The 19,898-nt window shown below is 38.1% G+C and overlaps 1 protein-coding gene across 1 annotated transcript in view; it reads right to left on the reverse strand.

The window, feature by feature from the left end:
• The window catches only part of THSD7A (thrombospondin type 1 domain containing 7A), a 468,774-nt gene that overhangs the window by 34,824 nt on the left and 414,052 nt on the right, over positions 1-19,898 (reverse strand). Inside the window, exons 16-22 of the mRNA XM_004045112.4 lie at positions 19,450-19,583; positions 12,199-12,352; positions 7,421-7,565; positions 5,975-6,090; positions 2,074-2,191; positions 1,678-1,823; positions 1,068-1,242 (exon numbers count right to left, since the gene is read on the reverse strand). Coding sequence (XP_004045160.3) covers positions 1,068-1,242; positions 1,678-1,823; positions 2,074-2,191; positions 5,975-6,090; positions 7,421-7,565; positions 12,199-12,352; positions 19,450-19,583 — 988 coding nt within the window. The remainder of the gene's footprint in view (positions 1-1,067; positions 1,243-1,677; positions 1,824-2,073; positions 2,192-5,974; positions 6,091-7,420; positions 7,566-12,198; positions 12,353-19,449; positions 19,584-19,898) is intronic.

Here is a 19,898-nt window from a genome sequence, read left to right on the forward strand (position 1 = left end):
GGGACTCAATCCCATTTACAAATTTTTGTTGATATATGTTATCCACTTTTAAAATTTTCTTAAATCACATCCTTTTATATAGAAAATGTGTTTTATGCCCCATTATTTTTGCCAAATCCTTAATTTTTAATATTTTGAGGTCATATTCAAAAGAAAATATTGTGAAAGAGATGCAATTTTTAAATCATAATTACAAGCAAATTGGGAGAATACAAATTTTCCACTTGGGGACAAAATACAGGTAATTCATTTTCAATCTGTTCATTTCCAGTCCACTAATAAATTGTTGCCCCTATCTATATCTTTTCCAAGGATGGGTTTTCTGGCATATTTTGACATTAAATTTCCTCTACAATTCTCTGCATCAAGCCCAAATTCATAAATATTAGCTTATCACTGTCTACCATTTTTTCCATACTATTTGATATACAAAATTTTCTTTCTACTTTTACTGCATGCACTCATTGTGTCTAACATTGAATCTGAATAATATCTTTCAATAGTTTCCTCCATACTGCTATTTTGTCTTCCAGTTGTAGATAATCTGTTTTTTTCTTACTGAAGACTTTACTAATTATTTTTCTATATTTTATGTTTTAACTACATTTATCTAGGTATGAGTTTGTTGTTCATTCTACCCTGGACCCAGGGTAAGCTGTTATTATGAGGACTTAATCTGTTTTTAGCCATTATGTATTTAAACATTGGCCTCTCTTTCTCTCTTCTGAAAATCCCAAATAGGTTATGTTTTGTCCTTATTTTCTCATCTTTTATTTCATACCTTTTCTGTGGAGCATGGGCTTAAGGCCTTAAATACCATCTCCTGCAGATGTTAAAACTCCAGAGGGTGTTGAGAGGCCACATGGGAGATCTGGACTTCACCCCTACCTGGCAGTAATGAGACAGCGTCCCGTTCCCCACAGGCATAGTGTTGAGCTGTTGGCATAGATATTACTGAATAAGAAGACTGTTGACATCCTGTAACTTATACTTTATATGCAACCCCTTCATGGCCCTTGTCCTAGGAAAAAATAATCAGAATATGAATTCTCCTTTGCCATTGTTACCTGGGCAAGGCTGGGTGCAGGTTTCCTCCAGAACCATATTTTTATTACCATCTATAATGAGTTCAATGTCAGCACAGAATTCCTCATCCACCACTTTGCTGAAATCATCAGCTGACCCATCACTTACTACACAAGAAATGTTCCTTGTTCTGGTCCCTTCTCCACACTGGGCCTCCTGGAATGGAGGAAGAAATAACTAATTAGAAAAAGAGAAATACTTCATTAGAGAGCTCATCACTTAGTTATCTCTGCATCACTGACTTTGATTTATGAACATTTAGAGAAGGATTTGAAACCCTAGGGAAGAAGCCCTATAGGGCACTAGCAATAAAGCATACATTGAACAATTTGTTTCCTAGCTAAAGACAGGAAAATAAATTTTCATTAAAATGAATCAGTCTCCAAATGATTTAAAAAATATAGGGCATGGAGTTTTTGTTATCAAAACTAATTAAATGGTTATAAAATGGCAAGTACATACAAATTTTAAGAAGCTTGTCATCTGTGAGCTCTGAAACATATTTCTAACATTATTTTTATCTGTTTTTCTGCAGATGAAGTCTCTGCAGATAGAGTACACACTTCCTGACAACTTCTTGAGATTTGATACCTGCACTTGGCATGGAGACCACTGGCCATATTGCCACCGATAACAAGGCTTCACTGGGCAGGGTTTGGACTGGTCCATCAGGGAAGGGCATGGTCTTCCATCACCTTGAAAGGGCTGGGTCACTGTTCGTCTTCGGATCATTTTTCCTTTAAGAGATACAAAGTGATGCAACTTTAATATATGTTATGGTTTTGCAAGCATATATCTCATTGGGAGAAGGCATCACAGCGATATCTCCTGAGGCAATCCAGGAACAAGTAAGGCTTAGATGTTTTGGAAAGAAAGACAACCAGTCCAACCTTTCTGAAGATTATTTGATATGGGTTAAAGCAAGAGGGATATTTTATTTCATATTCCTTGGCCATTAGCCTAATATAAGTTATGGTACAAACAAACCTGTGAGGCCACATGTTTGAGAACATTCTGACCAAGGAGACCAGTCAGAAAGCTGACAGTTCACAGGGCATTCCACCATGCAGGACGTGTTCATCTGCCAGTTCTTCTCCAAGCCAAGCTGAAAGAACAGAGGTAGATCAGGATGTATATTGTAAATTGGGGGAGGGAGCCAGAGAATGAGGTGACAAGAGAGAAGAGAAGGAGGGAGAAAAAGCAAGCCACATAACAGAATAAAATGTTACCTGGAGGACAAACATCCAAACTATCGAAAGTATAAAGTGGTTTGACCTAGGAGAGTGGAAGTTAGGGGCACAGGATGAAAGAAGGGGCCCATTGAATCTATACTTATGTATTGTTTCAGTGTTTTCAATAAGCAATGTAGAAAAGTAGATTTAACCTCCAAATTGGTTGAATTTCCCTAAATGAGGAACAAGTAAATATAAGCATAAATACTTTCCATTAGGTAAAAACTAGTATCATCAATATTTTGATCTACAACTGTATTTTAGGGATATTATTTATTTTTACATATCTTAAACTGAAAAGCAAAAGGAAAAGGTTCTAAACAGAAATTCATACTCAAAACTAATGATATCATGTATTGAAATAATATAAAATATCAGCTATCTTTTAAAAAAAGAAATATGGGTCGCCAAAGTTTTTTTTTGATTATGAATATTTTATGTGCATTTTTTAAAAGAAAGATTTTCACTTCTAAAACTTAACTGTGGTATAATTCAGTTATGTTGGTGTCAAACCTTCTCATCAGATAATAATGTTGTGCCATTTTATTGGCATTTGGGTTCCATTACTTAAATATTCTGCTTTAAAAATAAAAGATGAGGTTTCAAATTCTTCTACTGTATATTCCAACATTTAAAATCTCTATGGTACAAAGTAGTATTGAAATAGGAAAATGTTGGCCGGGTGTGGTGGCTCATGCCTGTAATTCCAGCACTTTGGGAGACCGAGGTGGGCGGATCACCTGAAAGCATGATGGCCAACATTGCGAAACCTCACCTCTACTAAAAAAAATATAAAAATTAGCTGGGATTGGTGGTGCATGACTGTAGTCCCAGCTACTTGGGAGGCTGAGGCAGGAGAATTGCTTGAACCCAGGACGTGGAGGTTGCAGTGAGCTGAGATGGCACCACTGCACTCCAGGCTGGGCAATAGAGCAAGACTCTGTCTCCAAAATAAAAAAAAAAAAAAAAAGGAAAAGAAAGAAAAAGAAATAGGAAAATGTAAGAGCTTGTTAGGAGAATATAAGTTTTTAAAACTAGTAATTCTTGGAATTTCCAAGACCTTTTTTATTTCTGCATGAAAGAAAAGTTTATATTTTCTAATTTATACAGCAGATAATGGCAAAAATTTATTTTGAAACATGACGTTGTGTTTCAAGTATAGCTCTTAGCTCTAAGTTATCCACTGAGAGAGGATCAGATCAAAACTTTGTGTAATACATCTCTCTGCAGGCACTCCCATTATATTCTACACCAGTAATACTTGACAGAGCTGACTATTTGGTATGAAAACTTTTACCATATCACTCAATTGAAGCCTCATAAAGCCTCTTAAAAGTCATGGGAGGTTGGACATAGGAATCTTGAGGTGATATGATAAAAATAAGTGTTACATTTAAGGTAAATAATAGTTTCATGGGGAGAGTTTGAATCACAGGATTCAATTATTACTGACTTACATATCCACCACTTACACATTTCAGTCCTGTACTACTTTTTTCCTTACATTGATCATATCTCTTAATTCGCTCTCTCATTTACCTAAATGTGTGTGTAAATAAATTAAAAAGAAATCTATTCAAAAATCTAAGAAATAGGAAAGAAAAAACCAATTACTAGGTATCCAGTGAGTAAATGTCTGAAAAACACTGAAGATAAAAATACTACATAAATGCTAGTTAGGTTTAACTCTAATTTTCCTCTTGGTTGGATAATAATGCCATCTTTCTTTGTGGCTGTTAGGGAAGCAGCCAGTGTTACCTACCGATGTGGCACTGAATGCAGGGTTGCACAGTCGAATTTTAAGTCCTTGAAGACAGTGTTTGCTAGAATGTTAAAACTAGGAGTCCCTAATTGCCATGCAACATTCAAATATTGTAATATTTATTTGCATGTAAGCTTAAAGTCATCTAGGCTCCCATATAATTAAAATTAGTTATTTCCCAGGTTTTTACTCATATTCGATGTAAGAAATCAAGAATTCGGTTTCCAGCTTTGTCCTTTAATCATATGAAATGGTTTAAAATTGGTCATGTATGCTTAGGTTTCAGCTTTCCCAAAGCTCTCATTTATTTTATATTTCATTCCAACCAAGGAGTACATTTATGTTTGCAGAAAAAAGGACATACTAATCAACCAGAAGAAGATCACAGCAAGCTCTCCAGCCAGTATATGACCATTATCTTCATTAATACTGATGTTCTTTTTTTTTGAGATGGAGTTTTGCTCTTGTTGCCCAGGCTGGAGTGCAATGGTGTGATCTTGACTCATGGCACCCTCTGCCTCCTGGGTTCAAGCGATTCTCCTGCCTTAGCCTCCTGAGTAGCTGGGATTACAGGCATGTGCCACCACGCCCGGCTAATTTTGTATTTTTAGTAGAGATGGGGTTTCTCTATGTTGGTCAGGCTGGTCCTCAACTCCCAACCGCAGGTGATCCGCCCGACTGAGCCTCCCAAAGTGCTGGGATTAGAGGCTTGAGCCACCCTACCCGGCTCAATACTGACATTATTCTTATAATGGTTATATTGCTTCAATGTTATTGGTTACGAAACTAAAATGATTCAAGTGTGAAATTTCCAATTATTCAAGTTTACGTAATGAATACATTAGGTAACGTTACAAGGTTATTGCAGGAGGCATTTATTAACTAAACAAATTTGTGTTTTCAACACATGTGGGTGCTCTGCTCTCATGAACGGAGATGTAAGAAAGTTAAGTTAGGTCCACATGATAAACATATCAAATGAATTAAAATATTTCTGTTTAGAGTTTTCCCCTAGGTATAGGAACAATTTACTGTGGGCTATAATAACCCCAGGATGTGTAGACAGAAGACACATGGTGACTGTATATACTAAACTCTAATGAGGTTACAAACCACTTCTAGTCTATTCCAGATCTATTGAGGCTCCTACTTATCTTGGTTGGTATTTGACCCAGTGGACCTCAGATGCATGGAGAGTCAACATTTGTCACGTTTTTGGTATGGAAATTAGATAAAATTATTACAACATAAAGTGTAGCTTCTTTAAAACTAAGAAAGGACAAATATGTTTCTTCACATTTCAGAAGCTCACATCTAGGTGTGACATTACTTTAATCAATTAGATAATACCAGTTACAATTCTCTGTACCTAGAAGATAGTAATGGCTGACTTCATTCCTCTGTTTGAATTTGAGGCTTTCTCTTAATCAGACCTGAGTACTTAGATGGTCACAGCGGGGTATTAGATCCTAATATCAAAATCTGCTATGAAACCACATGTGATCAATGTTTAGCAACAAAGAGAATAAATGATGGACCTTGGCAGGTGTCCCAGGCACTACACAAAATTCACATCAAATTACAAAGATGATAAGTAGTCTGATTAAAATTTATTGCTTTTATTCACCTTACGTGTTGTTCCCCAAGCATTTCTTTCAGAATAGGCTAATTAGCATACCTTTGGGCTCCAAGCAGAAGAAAATACAGGAAATTATATGTAGGAATCAGTAGTGTTGGACATTGTGTCTTTTCAAGAACATACTTAGCCTATGAATAGTGCAGAAAAACATCTGCTGGCAATGAGCTGCATGGAGCATGGGTCACTTGGCTCAGCATGAATTGAAATTATTAGGGAAGAATTTACTCGCGAAGATATAACACAGCATCCACCTACCGCTTCACAATATTTCAGGTCAACTGACTTGCCATCACTTCGAACACAATCCAACATCCTTGTTTTTATTCCATTTCCACAAACTGCTTTCTCACTCAGCTGACATGTACTCCAGTCTGAAAAAAAGGGAAGCCCATCAGAACAGAAGGCTAAGTATGAAACAGATTTCAAATGAAACTCTGATGACCTGAATCCCATATTTAATTCACAACTGCTTCCTAAGCCCCATAATCAATCATCCCCCATGCAGAGCATATGGGTCCCAGCTTTGAACGTATCAGGAGTCAAATGGAATTGCTGGGGTTGCACATAGCTACAGGGATTATTCTTAAAGGCAGATGTCTACTCGAAAATCTTGATAGCTAGCCGTTTGGTGACACTGTAAAAATGGCTTTGGCCTACAGATCAATGTCACTTAAAAACTTTCTTTCCCAATAAAAATATAATTTAAAATCTTAGCATTACTTTTAGCCAAATAATCATAATTGTGACAGATGGTATTTTAACTGTGTAGTTATATTCAAATAAAACATACATTTTGTTTCCTATCCATATTTAGAATGCAAGAAAATGCATACGTTTATTAAAGTGATAAAAATCACTTTGGCCATATTTATTAATTCTCTTATGTCTTTCGCAAGAAGACATAAAAGACACCTCTTTCCCTGGGTAACATAGCACATCCCAGATAACTTTGATTTTTTTTATATCATCAAAGGAAACTGAAGAGAAAAACCAAAAGAAACAAAGCCAATATGACTGTTATGTGTCATTGTACAGTTTCTTGAGTTTGTTTCAGAGTGAAAATTACTTGGGAAAAATTCCAAAGTAAGCTTTCGTGTCGTCCCAATTCATATAAACCAATAAAAGATTTTGTCTCCTAGAGTATGCACCTTGATGGTATTAAATGAGTTTTAGGGGAAAAATGCAACTTATAATAAATCTGTTTTTCTGAAAATACTCATCAATTTTTACCTGCACCTTTTATAGCATTGATTTATAATCTTTGGCAAGTTTAAGATTGCTGACTAATCATGTTTATAAACTGCTCACACCTCATGAATTGTTGCCCCAGTATGTTTTAGCAATTAAGCATCTTCTGAAAAAGAAAGACATTTTTGAATAAATCTGATACCTGTGCCGAAAATATTTTAGATTCACCTTCCCAAAGTGAGAGGTTGTCTTATGTAGGAACATTTAGCATATTCACAACCTACTTTAAGGGCTAGTGTCTGTGTGACATTTTTATTTCCTCTATCTTAGTGTTTACTAAAAAAAAAACCCAGATAAGTATTTCTGTCATTTAATATGTAATTATTTCTGGGAAAGTAAGCAGCATATCCAAAAGGCACACAGATAGAGATGAACTATACTGACAGGAATGCTTCAGAGCTGACAGACACAGGATTTGGACTTAACTCTGTGATCAGATGATGATCCATGTACCTGTTACATTATAATCATAGTGGTAGCAGTTTTTGTTCAGGTTACAGGGTTCTTTCTCAACAGCATTAGGGCAAGATCTTCCTTCATCAGCTGGTTGTCTGATGGGATCAGCTGACCTTTGCCGGAAACTGCTTTGATTGCAAGGCTTAAAAAGAAGAGTACAAATTCTCAGAAAGGTGAATACTCAGCTACACAACTGGTATATTAGAGACAGCACTGGAGCAGGAGTTAGAACATTTGGGCCACTGGCTAACTCAGAAAAGTCAGTCAACCTCATTATGCCTCAGTTGTTCAATGTATAAAATGAAGGTGTTGAATGAGATTTTGATGTACCATCTAGCTATGAGATGCCATGTGTCAAATGTTAATACACACATCACCTCACACCTATACACAGCCACACATATGGTGGTCATATTAATTATTATGCTATTATATATATAAAGTTATATGTGTATTATATATATATAATTATATGTTTGTGGATTATGTATAGTCTTTTGGGCCTTAAAAGACATTTTAAGAATAACTTTAAATGACTAGGTGTTAGTGACTTTCCTTTTCCTGATGCACACATATACATGCATATAAACAATTCTAATTCTAAATTCTAATTTTAATTCCTAATTTAGAGTTGAGAAAAAAAAATAAAGTTCTAAGACCTGCAACTGACCAAATGGACCCCTTGTTGGCCATAGGGACCACAGAGAAACCTTGAAAACTGAGTTCTCAGCCTTTAGGCTTTCTTCCCTAAGGGTTATACAGAAACAAGCCCTTTGGAAAAACTCACTCTGCACCTGATCAACCAATTGTCTTGAAACTGCCTTTGCAAAAATTATAACAGAAAATTATGGCAGTAAAAGAGATCTGATCTAACCCACCTTCATCTCGCTTTTCTCTTAGTTATTCCTGGGTTTTCGGGGTGAGCTAACTTCAAGAAACATTTACTTTATAGTTTAAATAACAGGCTTTTCCCCAAACTCAAGTGCCTTTGTAAAGCTAATGAAAGTCCATCAGGCTGGGAGAGGAGAGGAACCTGAATTCTGCTAAGGTGTAGACATAAATGATTGCTAGCTACTCCTGCAGATGACACCACTAAAGTAGATTGGCCTTTTGAGATATCTTTTCCATTTTTTTGCATGTCTAACACCCAGGGCTCTACCTGGACCTGCCAACCCAGTTCCTGTGCGCCCCCCGGAAGAATTCAGCCCGCAGGAGGACAGCTTTGACCCCTGTGATTTCATCTCTGCCCCAACCAATCAGCAGCAAGCACCCATTCCCTGGCAGCCCCACCCCTTCCCCCAAACTGCCTTTGAAAAACCCCTACCTAGGAGCCTTAGACAATATTGATTTGAGTACTAACTCCATCTTCCATGTGGCATGGCTGGCCTTATGTCTATTAAACTCTTTCTTTACTGCAATACCCTGGTCTTTATTTGTGCAGCAGGCAGGAAGAACCCCATGGGTGGTTACAGCCTGACACTGCCTCTCCCTTTTATGGTTGCAACAAAACAACCAACCAGCATTTCTTCCTAATAAGAAACCACTGACCAAGGAGTGGTTCTGGGTAGTCCATGGAGGATGTACAGTAAGGGTTTCTGTGACCTCTGTTTCACCTTTTGACATTAGAGCACTGAAAATCCCACCCTTGGATCATGCTAATGCCACCATTTTTGGTACGTGGGACATGAGGGGGCATAAAGCTCAATTGCACATGCATACTCTTTGCTTTTTATAAATATTCATGACTCCTCATATAGCTTATTAAATATGTATATTTGGTCACCCTGCTCAACACAAATTACTGTTCCCTTTCCATTCCCTAGAAGTGTCTATTTCTGGCTTCTGGCTGGCAGCTATGATTCCCAGCCTGTCAGGATGGCCACCCGCAGGCTGCAACCCTTTATGAGATGTAAAGCTCTCCTTTCTAAATGTATGAACCTTGTCATTCTTCAGTTGACAACATCTAAAAAGACTGGCTTGCCATTCATCTACTGGTACAGTCTTCTGAAACAGTTGGTTTCTAAGAACAGTAAGAAACCAGGAACAAGCCTCCATGGACTTTTTAAGGCCTAAAATAATTGCTTCCTCCTCCCCTGCTTCCGTTGCACTTTGGTCACACTGGAATAACACTATCTATCTGTTTTGACATAATGTGTATTATATAAAGGTCTTGTTCGTTTCTGCAGTGCACTAGGAGAGGACTTATGTTTTAGATAGCTGTATATTCTCCCTACCTAACACCGTTACTGATAGACAATAAAAGCTTAATTGGTATCTGTTTAATGAAGGCCTGAGTGAAGAAACAATGTGAGTTAAAGGTAAAACATGTCAAATTAAATTTAGGCTAACACTGTCTCCTTACATTCAAGTTCATCCTAAAGGTTTCTTCACACATAGTGAACTACACCCTATTTGGATGTGTAAACATACTGTAACCTACTCTTGTGCAATCACTGAGTTTCAAATGTGGCCAATTGTTCAAATCATGTTCAAATATGACAAATGTAAAGGAAAGTTTTTAAAAAATCTCAGGATCTCATACTCCCTATGCAAAAGGGAAGGGTAAGCTTGGAGGCCATCTTGCAACATTCTCTTCCAAATGAATAGCTATTGCTAGCATTATGCCAGATTCCCATGGAAAGATAAACGGCCTCGGGCATCATGAATAACTTGCTCCCATAGATGATTCATAGGTAAATTCTTTCATGGCCTCCCACAAACAAGGACATACCAATTGTAACTTTAGGTCTACAGTCTAAGTCTAACTCCCAAAACTAAAGTCTGATTCCACACTGATGCTATCAATCACAAGCTTATTTTCCCAGGTTCAGAACAAAAACAAGAGGAGATCAGTCATTCTTCCACCTACCCAGAGATGCCTGCATAATTGATTCTTCCTCTATTACCTTTTTCTCTTCGAACATTCACCTTACCTTATGTAAAATGTAGATTACGGGGTACTAACTAAAGCCTCACAGGAATATAACTATTTGCCTTAATGCCTGTCTCTCTTCCTACGTGCCTCGCCCCATTTAAGGGAAAGTATAAACATAAAACCTCCTGAACACCTCTTCAGAAAACCTCCTTGCTTTTTCCCAGATGTGTCCTAAAGCTGGCTTATTAAACTTCGATTGATTGGGACTTTTGCCTTAGTTACTCATTTTGTTTGTCACAAACGTCAAGGTGTAACCAATCTAGCTGTTTCTGAGCCTCGCTTCTGTACATCATTTTCTGTATGTCACTTATCTTCTCCTGCCCAAAAATCTTTTCCAACCACGTGGCAGTGCTGGAGTCTCTCTGAACCTGTTCTGGTTTGGGAGGCTGCTCGATTCTTGAATGGTTCTTTGCTCAATTAAACTGTTAAATTTAATTTTTCTGAGGTTTTTCTTTAAAGAAATATAAAGCCCAGGAAGCACAGTTTATTCACCTCATTGAATTTTATTCCTATCCAAACATTCCTATTGGCAAACTCTCAGAAACACAAAAGATGCTTCACCCACTCTCTTTTATAAATAATAGAGCCTCAATAATTCTTCTAAGATGATTATCCTTGATCATTTAATACAGAAACCTACTGGACAAAGTTCCAGTTTAGTGGTTCCTTTTATTAAAATCCCTATTAATAAGTTTAAGAAGGGGCCTGGGTTCAATATTTCCTATTTTTATAAAAATGGAATCTCTTCATAATATAATATCTGACAAAAAAACTCACTGTTATAAACACAGACAGTGTAGCATGTAGCCCAATTATTTGATGTAACTTCAAATCTGATGCTTTGAAATTAGAACAGAAAATCAATTGTATATCCTTGTGAAACAGCTGATTCTTTATTACAGTGTAACTTGCATTCCAATCAACTGCCATCTTTGTTTTATTCCTGCTATATCAGTTGTCTGCTAATCAGTATGTTTAACACTGAAATGGAATATCAATTTCTCCTTGGAAAATATGCACCATAAAATCCTCTTTGAAATGGTTTTATATTGTATTTCAACAAAATAATTCCATATTAGTTATTTTTCTCATGCTTTTGATGCTGTTTTTGAAATGCACAGTTTTACAAAGGTGCCCATGGGTAAGCCAAATGTCTTACATAAGCAGCCAGTTCTGTTTCAAATGACTCTCTTCCCAGAGTCTCGTGGATGAGCCCCTACTGGCTGTTGAAACACAGAAGCTTTGTGTGATTTGAAACTCTCAGCTGGCTTTCCAGGCCCAAAGAGACACAGAGTCAGTGTGTAAAGAGAGATTCATTGGTGCACAGCTTTCTTCTTCTACTTAGTTTCTTACCCAGTATCTTTTGCTTTTTAATGTTAATACCCCTGCTGCTGTATTCCCACTGTGTGAGAGATTATTCCTACCATTTAAATAAAAGGTACTGGGCAAAAAGCAATGGATGAGAATAACCTGACACCATTAAAGTACCTTTACTTCATTCATTTTCCCTTTTACCTGGAGGGAATCATTATCACCACTGCAGTTTTTAACATGCTGTGTATTTATAAGGCAAACTGAAGGCCTTTTGTGCTAGATTAGGATGATGGGTTAGTAAAGCTTGCAAGAGGTGGAGCTGTTCTAGTGTGAGAGGAAACATTAAAGACTTTAAATAGCACAGTCATAGAATGATGTGGCAGAGAAGACACACCTTGCTTTGCTAAATATGGCAAACAAACAGATTTTACATTGAAGTTATTATATTTAAAAACTAATGTCTTTAAAGCTTCAGTGGCAAATAATTAAATAAACTCTACATTAATAAAAAGGTTAATCATCTCACCAAAACACATCGGGTCCATGGACCCCATTCAGATATCACACAGTCCTCAGGGCATGGTAATTTGCACACTCTAGAGCCCAGGGGCATCTCTTCTGGGTCACAGAGGTAATCCTCTACATGTTCAGAAGGGCCATCTGCTGTATTCTGCATGCATCTAGAAAAGAACATAAACATATTCTAGAAAATATACATACATTCTAGAAGTAAAGAAAACAGGACAATTAGAATGACCAACCCACAGGACAGATGGTTCTCCTGAAGACATCGTTATGGGGGTGGGGAGTAGGAAGCTTTGTTATCTAATAAAATTCTCCACAAATGAAGACTTAAAAGGATCTTTGCCTCCTAAATATCTGTAGTGCTTCTGCATGATCCAAAAATGTGCGTTTGCATTCATGACTCTTTGACTATAAGAGCCACTATGCATATGTAAACTCTGCACGTTATGCAAGCTTCCTCTGAAAGAAGAGGGTCATTTAGACACATATGAGGGAGAAACTAATGAGGAATTGTCCAAAGAGCTTCGTAGAGGGCTTACAATTTGGCATATAATGCATTTATTCTTCTCAAGAAAATGATGGATTTCATAGAGAAGGTAGAGTTAGTTGATTTATATGTGATGAGAGACCAGGCACACTGAAATCTCTAAGTGGGAGATTTCATTGAGTGTTTTTGAAAACAACTAGAGGCATTTATCGATTCATTTTGTCATTTTAAAAGTAATTTTAGCCTCCCTTCTGCTGTGAATCTTAAAAGAAAGTGAGAAGTGAAAAGACAATTATAATTGGTATAGCATAGTTTCTCTAAATATGGTTATTTGGATTTTCCTACTACTTGACTTAAAAAAATTGTTAGTTTGTGTTCCATTTTATTCTCCTGTAAGCAGTCATGAAGGGCTCCTTATTCATCTTTTGGGAGTCTAATTAACATGGCTACTATCAGACTTCACTTTTACCATAGTAAATAATCTCTCTGGGCACTTAAGTATTACAGCAGGAGAGAAAACCTTTATCTCTCATGTATAACTTGGAAAAGGTCAGCCAACTTAATGGATTTAGGAACAGAACTGCATTTCAGGAGTTGAAAAGGAAGGCTTGAACTCTCAAGTCTCTCAAACCTAGTGTCATGTTTTAAAATATCACTTGAATTATATTGCCAGTGATAGCTGGAATCCCAGCTTTTATCAGGGATTTACAATCAGCAGGGACATTCACAAATCTCCTCTGCAGAGTCACCTTGCTATGCAGTGCTGCTGAACTTAGGAATGTCCTTTCCCTGTGGGATACATTCAAACACTGGAAAACTGTGTTGTTGGTCATGTCTTAATGAGCCTGTAGCCTGAAAAAAATACTCAAACAAATACCTACCTATGCATTTTTTTTTTGTATACTGGATACATACATAAAAAGCAATCACAAAAATATGCAAATTAGATATTGATATGATTTCCTTGTTGAAAAAAATAAATCAAATTGTGAATATTTTTGGGAGAATCTGAGTTTCCCAGGAAAAATTTCTACCTTCAATATCATTTAAAAAATATTATGTTGACAGCAGCTTAGAGACATGTTGCAGACAGGACATTTCAGTGCTCAAAAGTTGGATTTGCTCCTAAGAATATATTACATTTGAGTAGGTGCTGTCACTATATGCAAGGATTAACTTGTAGAATTACCTATTGATCCAGAGTTAAGAACAGATATCCAACACTCTATTAAGCAGTTATGTCCATAAATCTTTATTTTCAAAGATTTCTCTTGATATGATTTGGCTGTGTGTCCCCACCCAAATCTCATGTTGAATTGGAATTCTCAGTGTTGCAGGAGGGACCTGGTGGGAGGTCACTGGATCATGGGGGCAGATGTTCCCCTTGCTGTTCATGATAGTGAGTTCTCATGAGATACAACGGTTTAAAAGTGTGCGGCACTCCCCCCTTTGCTTTTTCTCTCTCTTGCCACCATGTGAAAATGTGCTTGCTTCCTGTTCACCCTTATGCCATGATTGTAAGTCTCCTCATGCCTCCCCAGAAACAGAAGCCTATACAATCCACAGAACCATGAGCTGATTAAACCTCTTTCTTTATAAATTACCCCATCTCAGGTAGTTCTTTATAGCAGTGTGAAAACAGACTAATACAGAAAATTGGTACAAGAGAAGTGTAGCATTGCTATAAAGATACCTGAAAAAGTGGAAGCAGCTATGGAACTGGGTAATGGGCAGAGGTTGGAACAGTTTGGAGGGATCAGAAGAAGACAGGAAGATGACAGAACGTTTGGAACTTCCTAAAGACTTGTTGAATTGTTGTGACAAAAATGCTGATAGAAATATGGATGGTGAAATCCAGGCTGAGGTGTTCTCAGATGGAGATGATGAGCTTATTGGGAAGTGGAGTAAAGCCCACTTTTGCTATACTTTAGCAAAGAGATGGGTGGCATTGTGCCCCTGCTCTAGAGATTTGTGAAACTTTGAACTTGAGAGAGATGACTTAGGGTATTTGGTGGGAGAAATTTCTAAGCAGCAAAACATTCAAGATGTGGCCTGGCTGCTTCTAAAAGCCTAGCTTATTTGGATAAACAAGTAAATGACCCCAAACTGGAACGTATATTTAAAAAGTAAGAAGAGCATAAAAGTTTAGAAAATTTGCAGCCCAGCCATGTGGTAGAAAAGAAAAACCCATTTTCTGGGAAGGAATTCAAGCCAGATGCAGGAATTTGCATAAGTAAAGAGGAGCCAAATGTTAGTAGCCAAGACATGGGGAAAATGCCTCCAAGACATTTCAGACAACTTCATGACAGCCACTCCCATCACAGGCCCAGAGGCCTAGGAGGGAAATTTGGTTTTGTGGGCCAGGCTCATGGCTCCACTGCTCTGTGCAGCCTCAGGACATGGCACCTTGCAACCCAGTCTCTCCAGCTCCAGCCATGGCTAAAAGGGGCCAAGGTACAGCTCAGGCTATTGCATTAGAGGGTGCAGGTCCCAAACCTTTGTGGCTTCCACATGGTGTTGGGCCTGCGGGTGCACAAAAGGTAAGAGTTCAGGCTTGGGAGCCTCCACCTGGATTTCAGAGGATGTATGGAAATGCCTGGATGTCCTGGCAGAAGTCTGTTACACGGGTGGAGCTTTCAGTACTAGGGCAGTGTGAAGCAGAAATTGGGGTTGGGCCCCCCCACAGAGAGTCCCCACTGGGGCACTGTCTAGTGGAGCTGTGGAAGTAGGGCCACAGTTCTCCAGACCCCAGGATGACAGATCCACTGACAGCTTGCACTGTGCACCTGGAAAAGCTACAGACACTCAATGCCAGCTCACGAAAGCAGCCTTGGGGGCTGTACCCTGCAGAGCCACAGGGGTCGAGCTGCCCAAGGCCTTGGGAACCCACCCCTGTGTCATTGTGGCCTGGATGTGAGATACAGAGTCAAAGGAGATTATTTTGAAGCTTTAAAATTTAATGACTGAACTGCTGGGTTTTGGACTTGCATGGGGCCTGTAGCCACTTTGTTTTGGCCAATATCTCCCATTTGGAAAGGGAGAATTGTATCTTGTAAGTAACTAACTTGTTTTAGATTTTACAGGTTCACAGGCAGAGGGGACTTGCCTTGTCTCAAATGAGATTTTGGATTTGAACTTTTGAGTTAATGCTAGAATGAGTTAAGGCTTTGGGGGACTGTTGGGAAGGTATGGTTGTGTTTTGAAATATGAGAAGTACATGAGATTTGGGAAGTGCCAGGGTGGAATGATATGGTTTGGCTCTATGTCCCCACCCAAATCTCATGTTGGGGGAGGGACCTGGTAGGAGGTGATTGGATCATAGGGCAGATTTTCCCCTTGCTGTTCTCATGATAGTGAGTGAGTTCTCATGAGATCTGGTTGTTGTAAAGTGTGTGGCACTTCCCCCTTCGCTCTTTCTCTCTCCTGCTGCCATGTGAAGATAAGCTTGCTTCTGCTTCACCCTTTTGTCATGATTGTAAGTTTCCTGAAGGCTCCCTAGCCATGTCTCCTGTACTGCCTGTGGAACTGTGAGTCAAATTAAACCTCTTTTCTTTATAAATTAGTCTCAGGAAGTTCTGTATAGCACTATGAGAACAGATTAATACATCTCTCTTCCTTTTTTTGTTTTACAAGTAATATACTCATTTTAAGAAAATCAGAAGAAATAAAAATTTCCACAATTTCATCGGAGATAACCACTCATAACAGACTATATTTATTAATAGACTATTACTTTAAATATATCTTTTCATTTTACAAAATGGAAGCAAACTTTACCTATTTGTACCATTTTAAAAATCTACAATATATTATGAACATCTTCCTGTCATTAACTATTTTTCTAAGACATATTTTAAGGTCTACATCTGAATTCCATTGCTTAAATGTGCCACAATTGCTAAAATGTCCCTGCTGTGGCATTTATACTTACAGGCTTTATTTTTGTTATTTTATATTAAACATTTTTATAATCACCCTAGAATACAGAATATTTGGATCAAGTCTTAAGCCCAAAGGAAGGCACTTTAAATTCCTTTGTTTTCTCCAAATTCTTGGCCTTTCTCCTTTCTAAGGAGCAAGAATTATACTTTGAGAAAACTGAACTATATTAGAGATACACGGTGTAGAACCAAGTTGTAGGCAAAGGGTTGAGTCAGAAGCCCATCACAGGTGTGGTAATAAGACAGTGTATTTTCTGCATAGATTTAAAAAGCAACAATAACTAAATCTGTCTGTTTTTTATTACTACTGTGTGCTGGCAATTCTAGAAAAAGTCAGTGAAAAAAATATCCTTCCCTACCAAGGTAAACCACTTCTACCACCACTCCTTGATAGGCCATATCATCCTTAAAGAGGAAGAGTGTAATTGAATACATTTAAACCTCCTCTTTTATAGACCCATCTATCCTGAAATGTTACCCAACACTTGCATTCAAGCAGGACATTTTGACCTTCATTAGCAGAGGATAATTTAAGGGAAGTGTACTACTCAATCAGTAACAAACAGAAACATCATTACATGATTAGAGATCGCAATCAATACTGACCTCTCTATTTGCATTGAAGTTGTTTACTGAAAAAATAAATTGATCTGAAAAGTTACTTTGTTTAGAATGTGTTTGGAAATGTTAAGACTATCTATTTACAAAGCAAAAAAAAAAAAAAAAAAAAAAAAAAGTAACATGTACACAGATAGTTGAAGGGACAGCTGAAAAAACAACCCAGTGGTTTGAGATGGAGTCTCGCTATGTGGCCAGGCTGGAGGGCAGTAGCACCGTCTCAGCTCACTGCAACCTCCACCTCCTGGGTTCAAGCGATTCTCCTGCCTCAGCCTCCTGAGTAGCTGGGACTACAGGTGCATGCCACCATGTGCAGCTAATTTTTGTATTTTTAGTAGAGACAGGGTTTCACCATGTTGGCCAGGATGGTCTTGATTTCTTGACCTTGTGATCTGTCTTCCTCGGCCTCCCAAAGTGCTGGGATTACAGGTATGAACCACTGTGCCCGGCCTATAATTTTTTTTACTAATGAAACAACCAACCTGATCAAATTCTTAATGTAATATTTTTTATTTTGACGAAAAAAAATAATTTGAAAGGAGAATAGTGGAAAACAGAATCTCTTTTTCTGTGTCCCTATCTACTTATTACCTCTCTACCTCCTCCCCATTCCCAGTACACCTATATTAAGGTCCTCAGAGAAAAAACAAATTGAGAGTTCAGATGGGCTTTTGAAAAAAGAAATATAAAACATTTTATTAGACATAAAATTATATATAGGTCCATATGCAAAGGTTTTATATGGTAAAACAAATATTAACTTGTTCTGCTTTCCTACTGAAGTAGATTAAAACATCAATCTTAAATGCATGAAAGGTTGGGTTATGGGTAAGAATGAACTTCTTCATAAAATGGGTTGCCGACTGCTGGATTTTTTTTTTTTTTTTTTTTTTTTTTGAGATGGAGTCTGGCTCTGTCCCCCAGGCTGGAGTGCAGTGGCGCCATCTCGGCTCACTGCAAGCTCCGCCTCCCGGGTTCACGCCATTCTCCTGCCTCAGCCTCCTGAGTAGCTGGGACTACAAGTGCCCGCCACCACGCCCAGCTAATTTTTTGTATTTTTTAGTAGAGATGGGGTTTCACCATGTTAGCCAGGATGGTCTCAATCTCCTGACCTCGTGATCCACCCGCCTCGGCCTCCCAAAGTGGTTGGATGTTTTTATATTTGTCTTTCCTGGGTGCCACTGAGAAGGGTGAAAAGAAACCAGTGTATTTAAAAAGAGTGATGGGAGACTTGGGTTTGAATTCCAAGGCTGCCACTTTACTAGATGGGTATTCTTGGTACATTATTTAGCACTTGGGAATCTAATCTACAAAATGGAGGTGATAAAACCTCATGCATTTGTTTCATAGAGTTCTAGAGCCCTTAAGGATCATGTGATAGATGCTGTATGGAAAATTTAACGAGTATAAATCTAGTGTTAGGCAGTAGGGAATTCCTATGAATATGTGGGGTCTCTGTTTTAAGAAATTTTATAAAGTTTTATTAAGGGGATAGACATGAAGAGGGGTCTTTTCAACACAGTGAGGGGTATATGGAGTGTAATAGAACAACCCTGTCCAATGGAACTTTCTACCATTACAAAAAATACTGTATGTCTGTGCTCTCCAACAGATAGCTGCCAGCCACATGTGGCCATGGAGCACTGAAGCATGGCTAGTGTGACTGGGGAGATGCATTTTTAATTTAATTTAACCTTAATTTGTTTAAATTTAAATTGAGTTAGTGTGGCTAGTGGCTATCCTATTGGACAGTGTAGCTACAGAAGAACAAGTGACACGCAGGAACCAGCTGGGGGCTTCAGAGAAAGCTCCCTGGACAACAGGATAGTATTCAGTTAGCCATTTTGATACAAAAGAGCAAGAGTTTAAAACAGATTATTTTAAAAATGAACTTGGAAACATATTTGCCCTTTAAGCAAAAAAGTTATTGGGGTTGAAAATCTGCATTAGTTCAGATTGAATATGCTATTCCTTCTCTTTAAGGGTATTTGAAGTGATGCTTCCTAAATCAGAAGGCCAGAATATAATAAACTGCTGCTTGAAGCAGATTCTCTCATAGTTTTCTATGAGCACAGATTCCCTAAAAGCAAAACTGCAGACAATTTTATCCAGAAGACTGGGGAGGAGTGAACAGTCATGTTGGCACATGTGCAATTGGGAGATAGTTTTGTGTCTTGCTTCTCTGTGTAATTAGGCTTTGTCTTACCTCACTTTTCGGGTTTGCACGCCCTCTCCACAGTTCTCCCGCATATTCACAAAGGTCACCTTGCAGATGCTCCAGGGCTCTGTGACCCATAGGTACTGGTTGCAGTCACTGTGGCATGGGACAACCTCATACACCTGAAACACACATGGTTCTCAGCAATCTCAGGGAATCTGGTAAGAGTGAGGAGGAAGACTTCCACACCATAACAGCAATCATTTCACTGTTAAGCTACTTTCATTCCCCTCCTTTACTGCTTATTATTCTAACATTGCAATAGTGAGAACTCAAGAGTTCTAGCAGTAAAGGATAGGGCTAATCATATTGTACTCTGTTGCTCTGCTATTACATTGCAGGTGTAAATCTGATCCACTGGATCACATTAGATAGGTTACATATTTTCCTATGCTGACCCTTAACACACCGTATTGTAACTTTCTGGACCATCTGTG

The sequence above is a fragment of the Gorilla gorilla genome, chromosome 6, assembly GCF_029281585.2.
Source record: "Gorilla gorilla gorilla isolate KB3781 chromosome 6, NHGRI_mGorGor1-v2.1_pri, whole genome shotgun sequence".
Classification (NCBI taxonomy): Eukaryota; Metazoa; Chordata; class Mammalia; order Primates; family Hominidae; genus Gorilla; species Gorilla gorilla.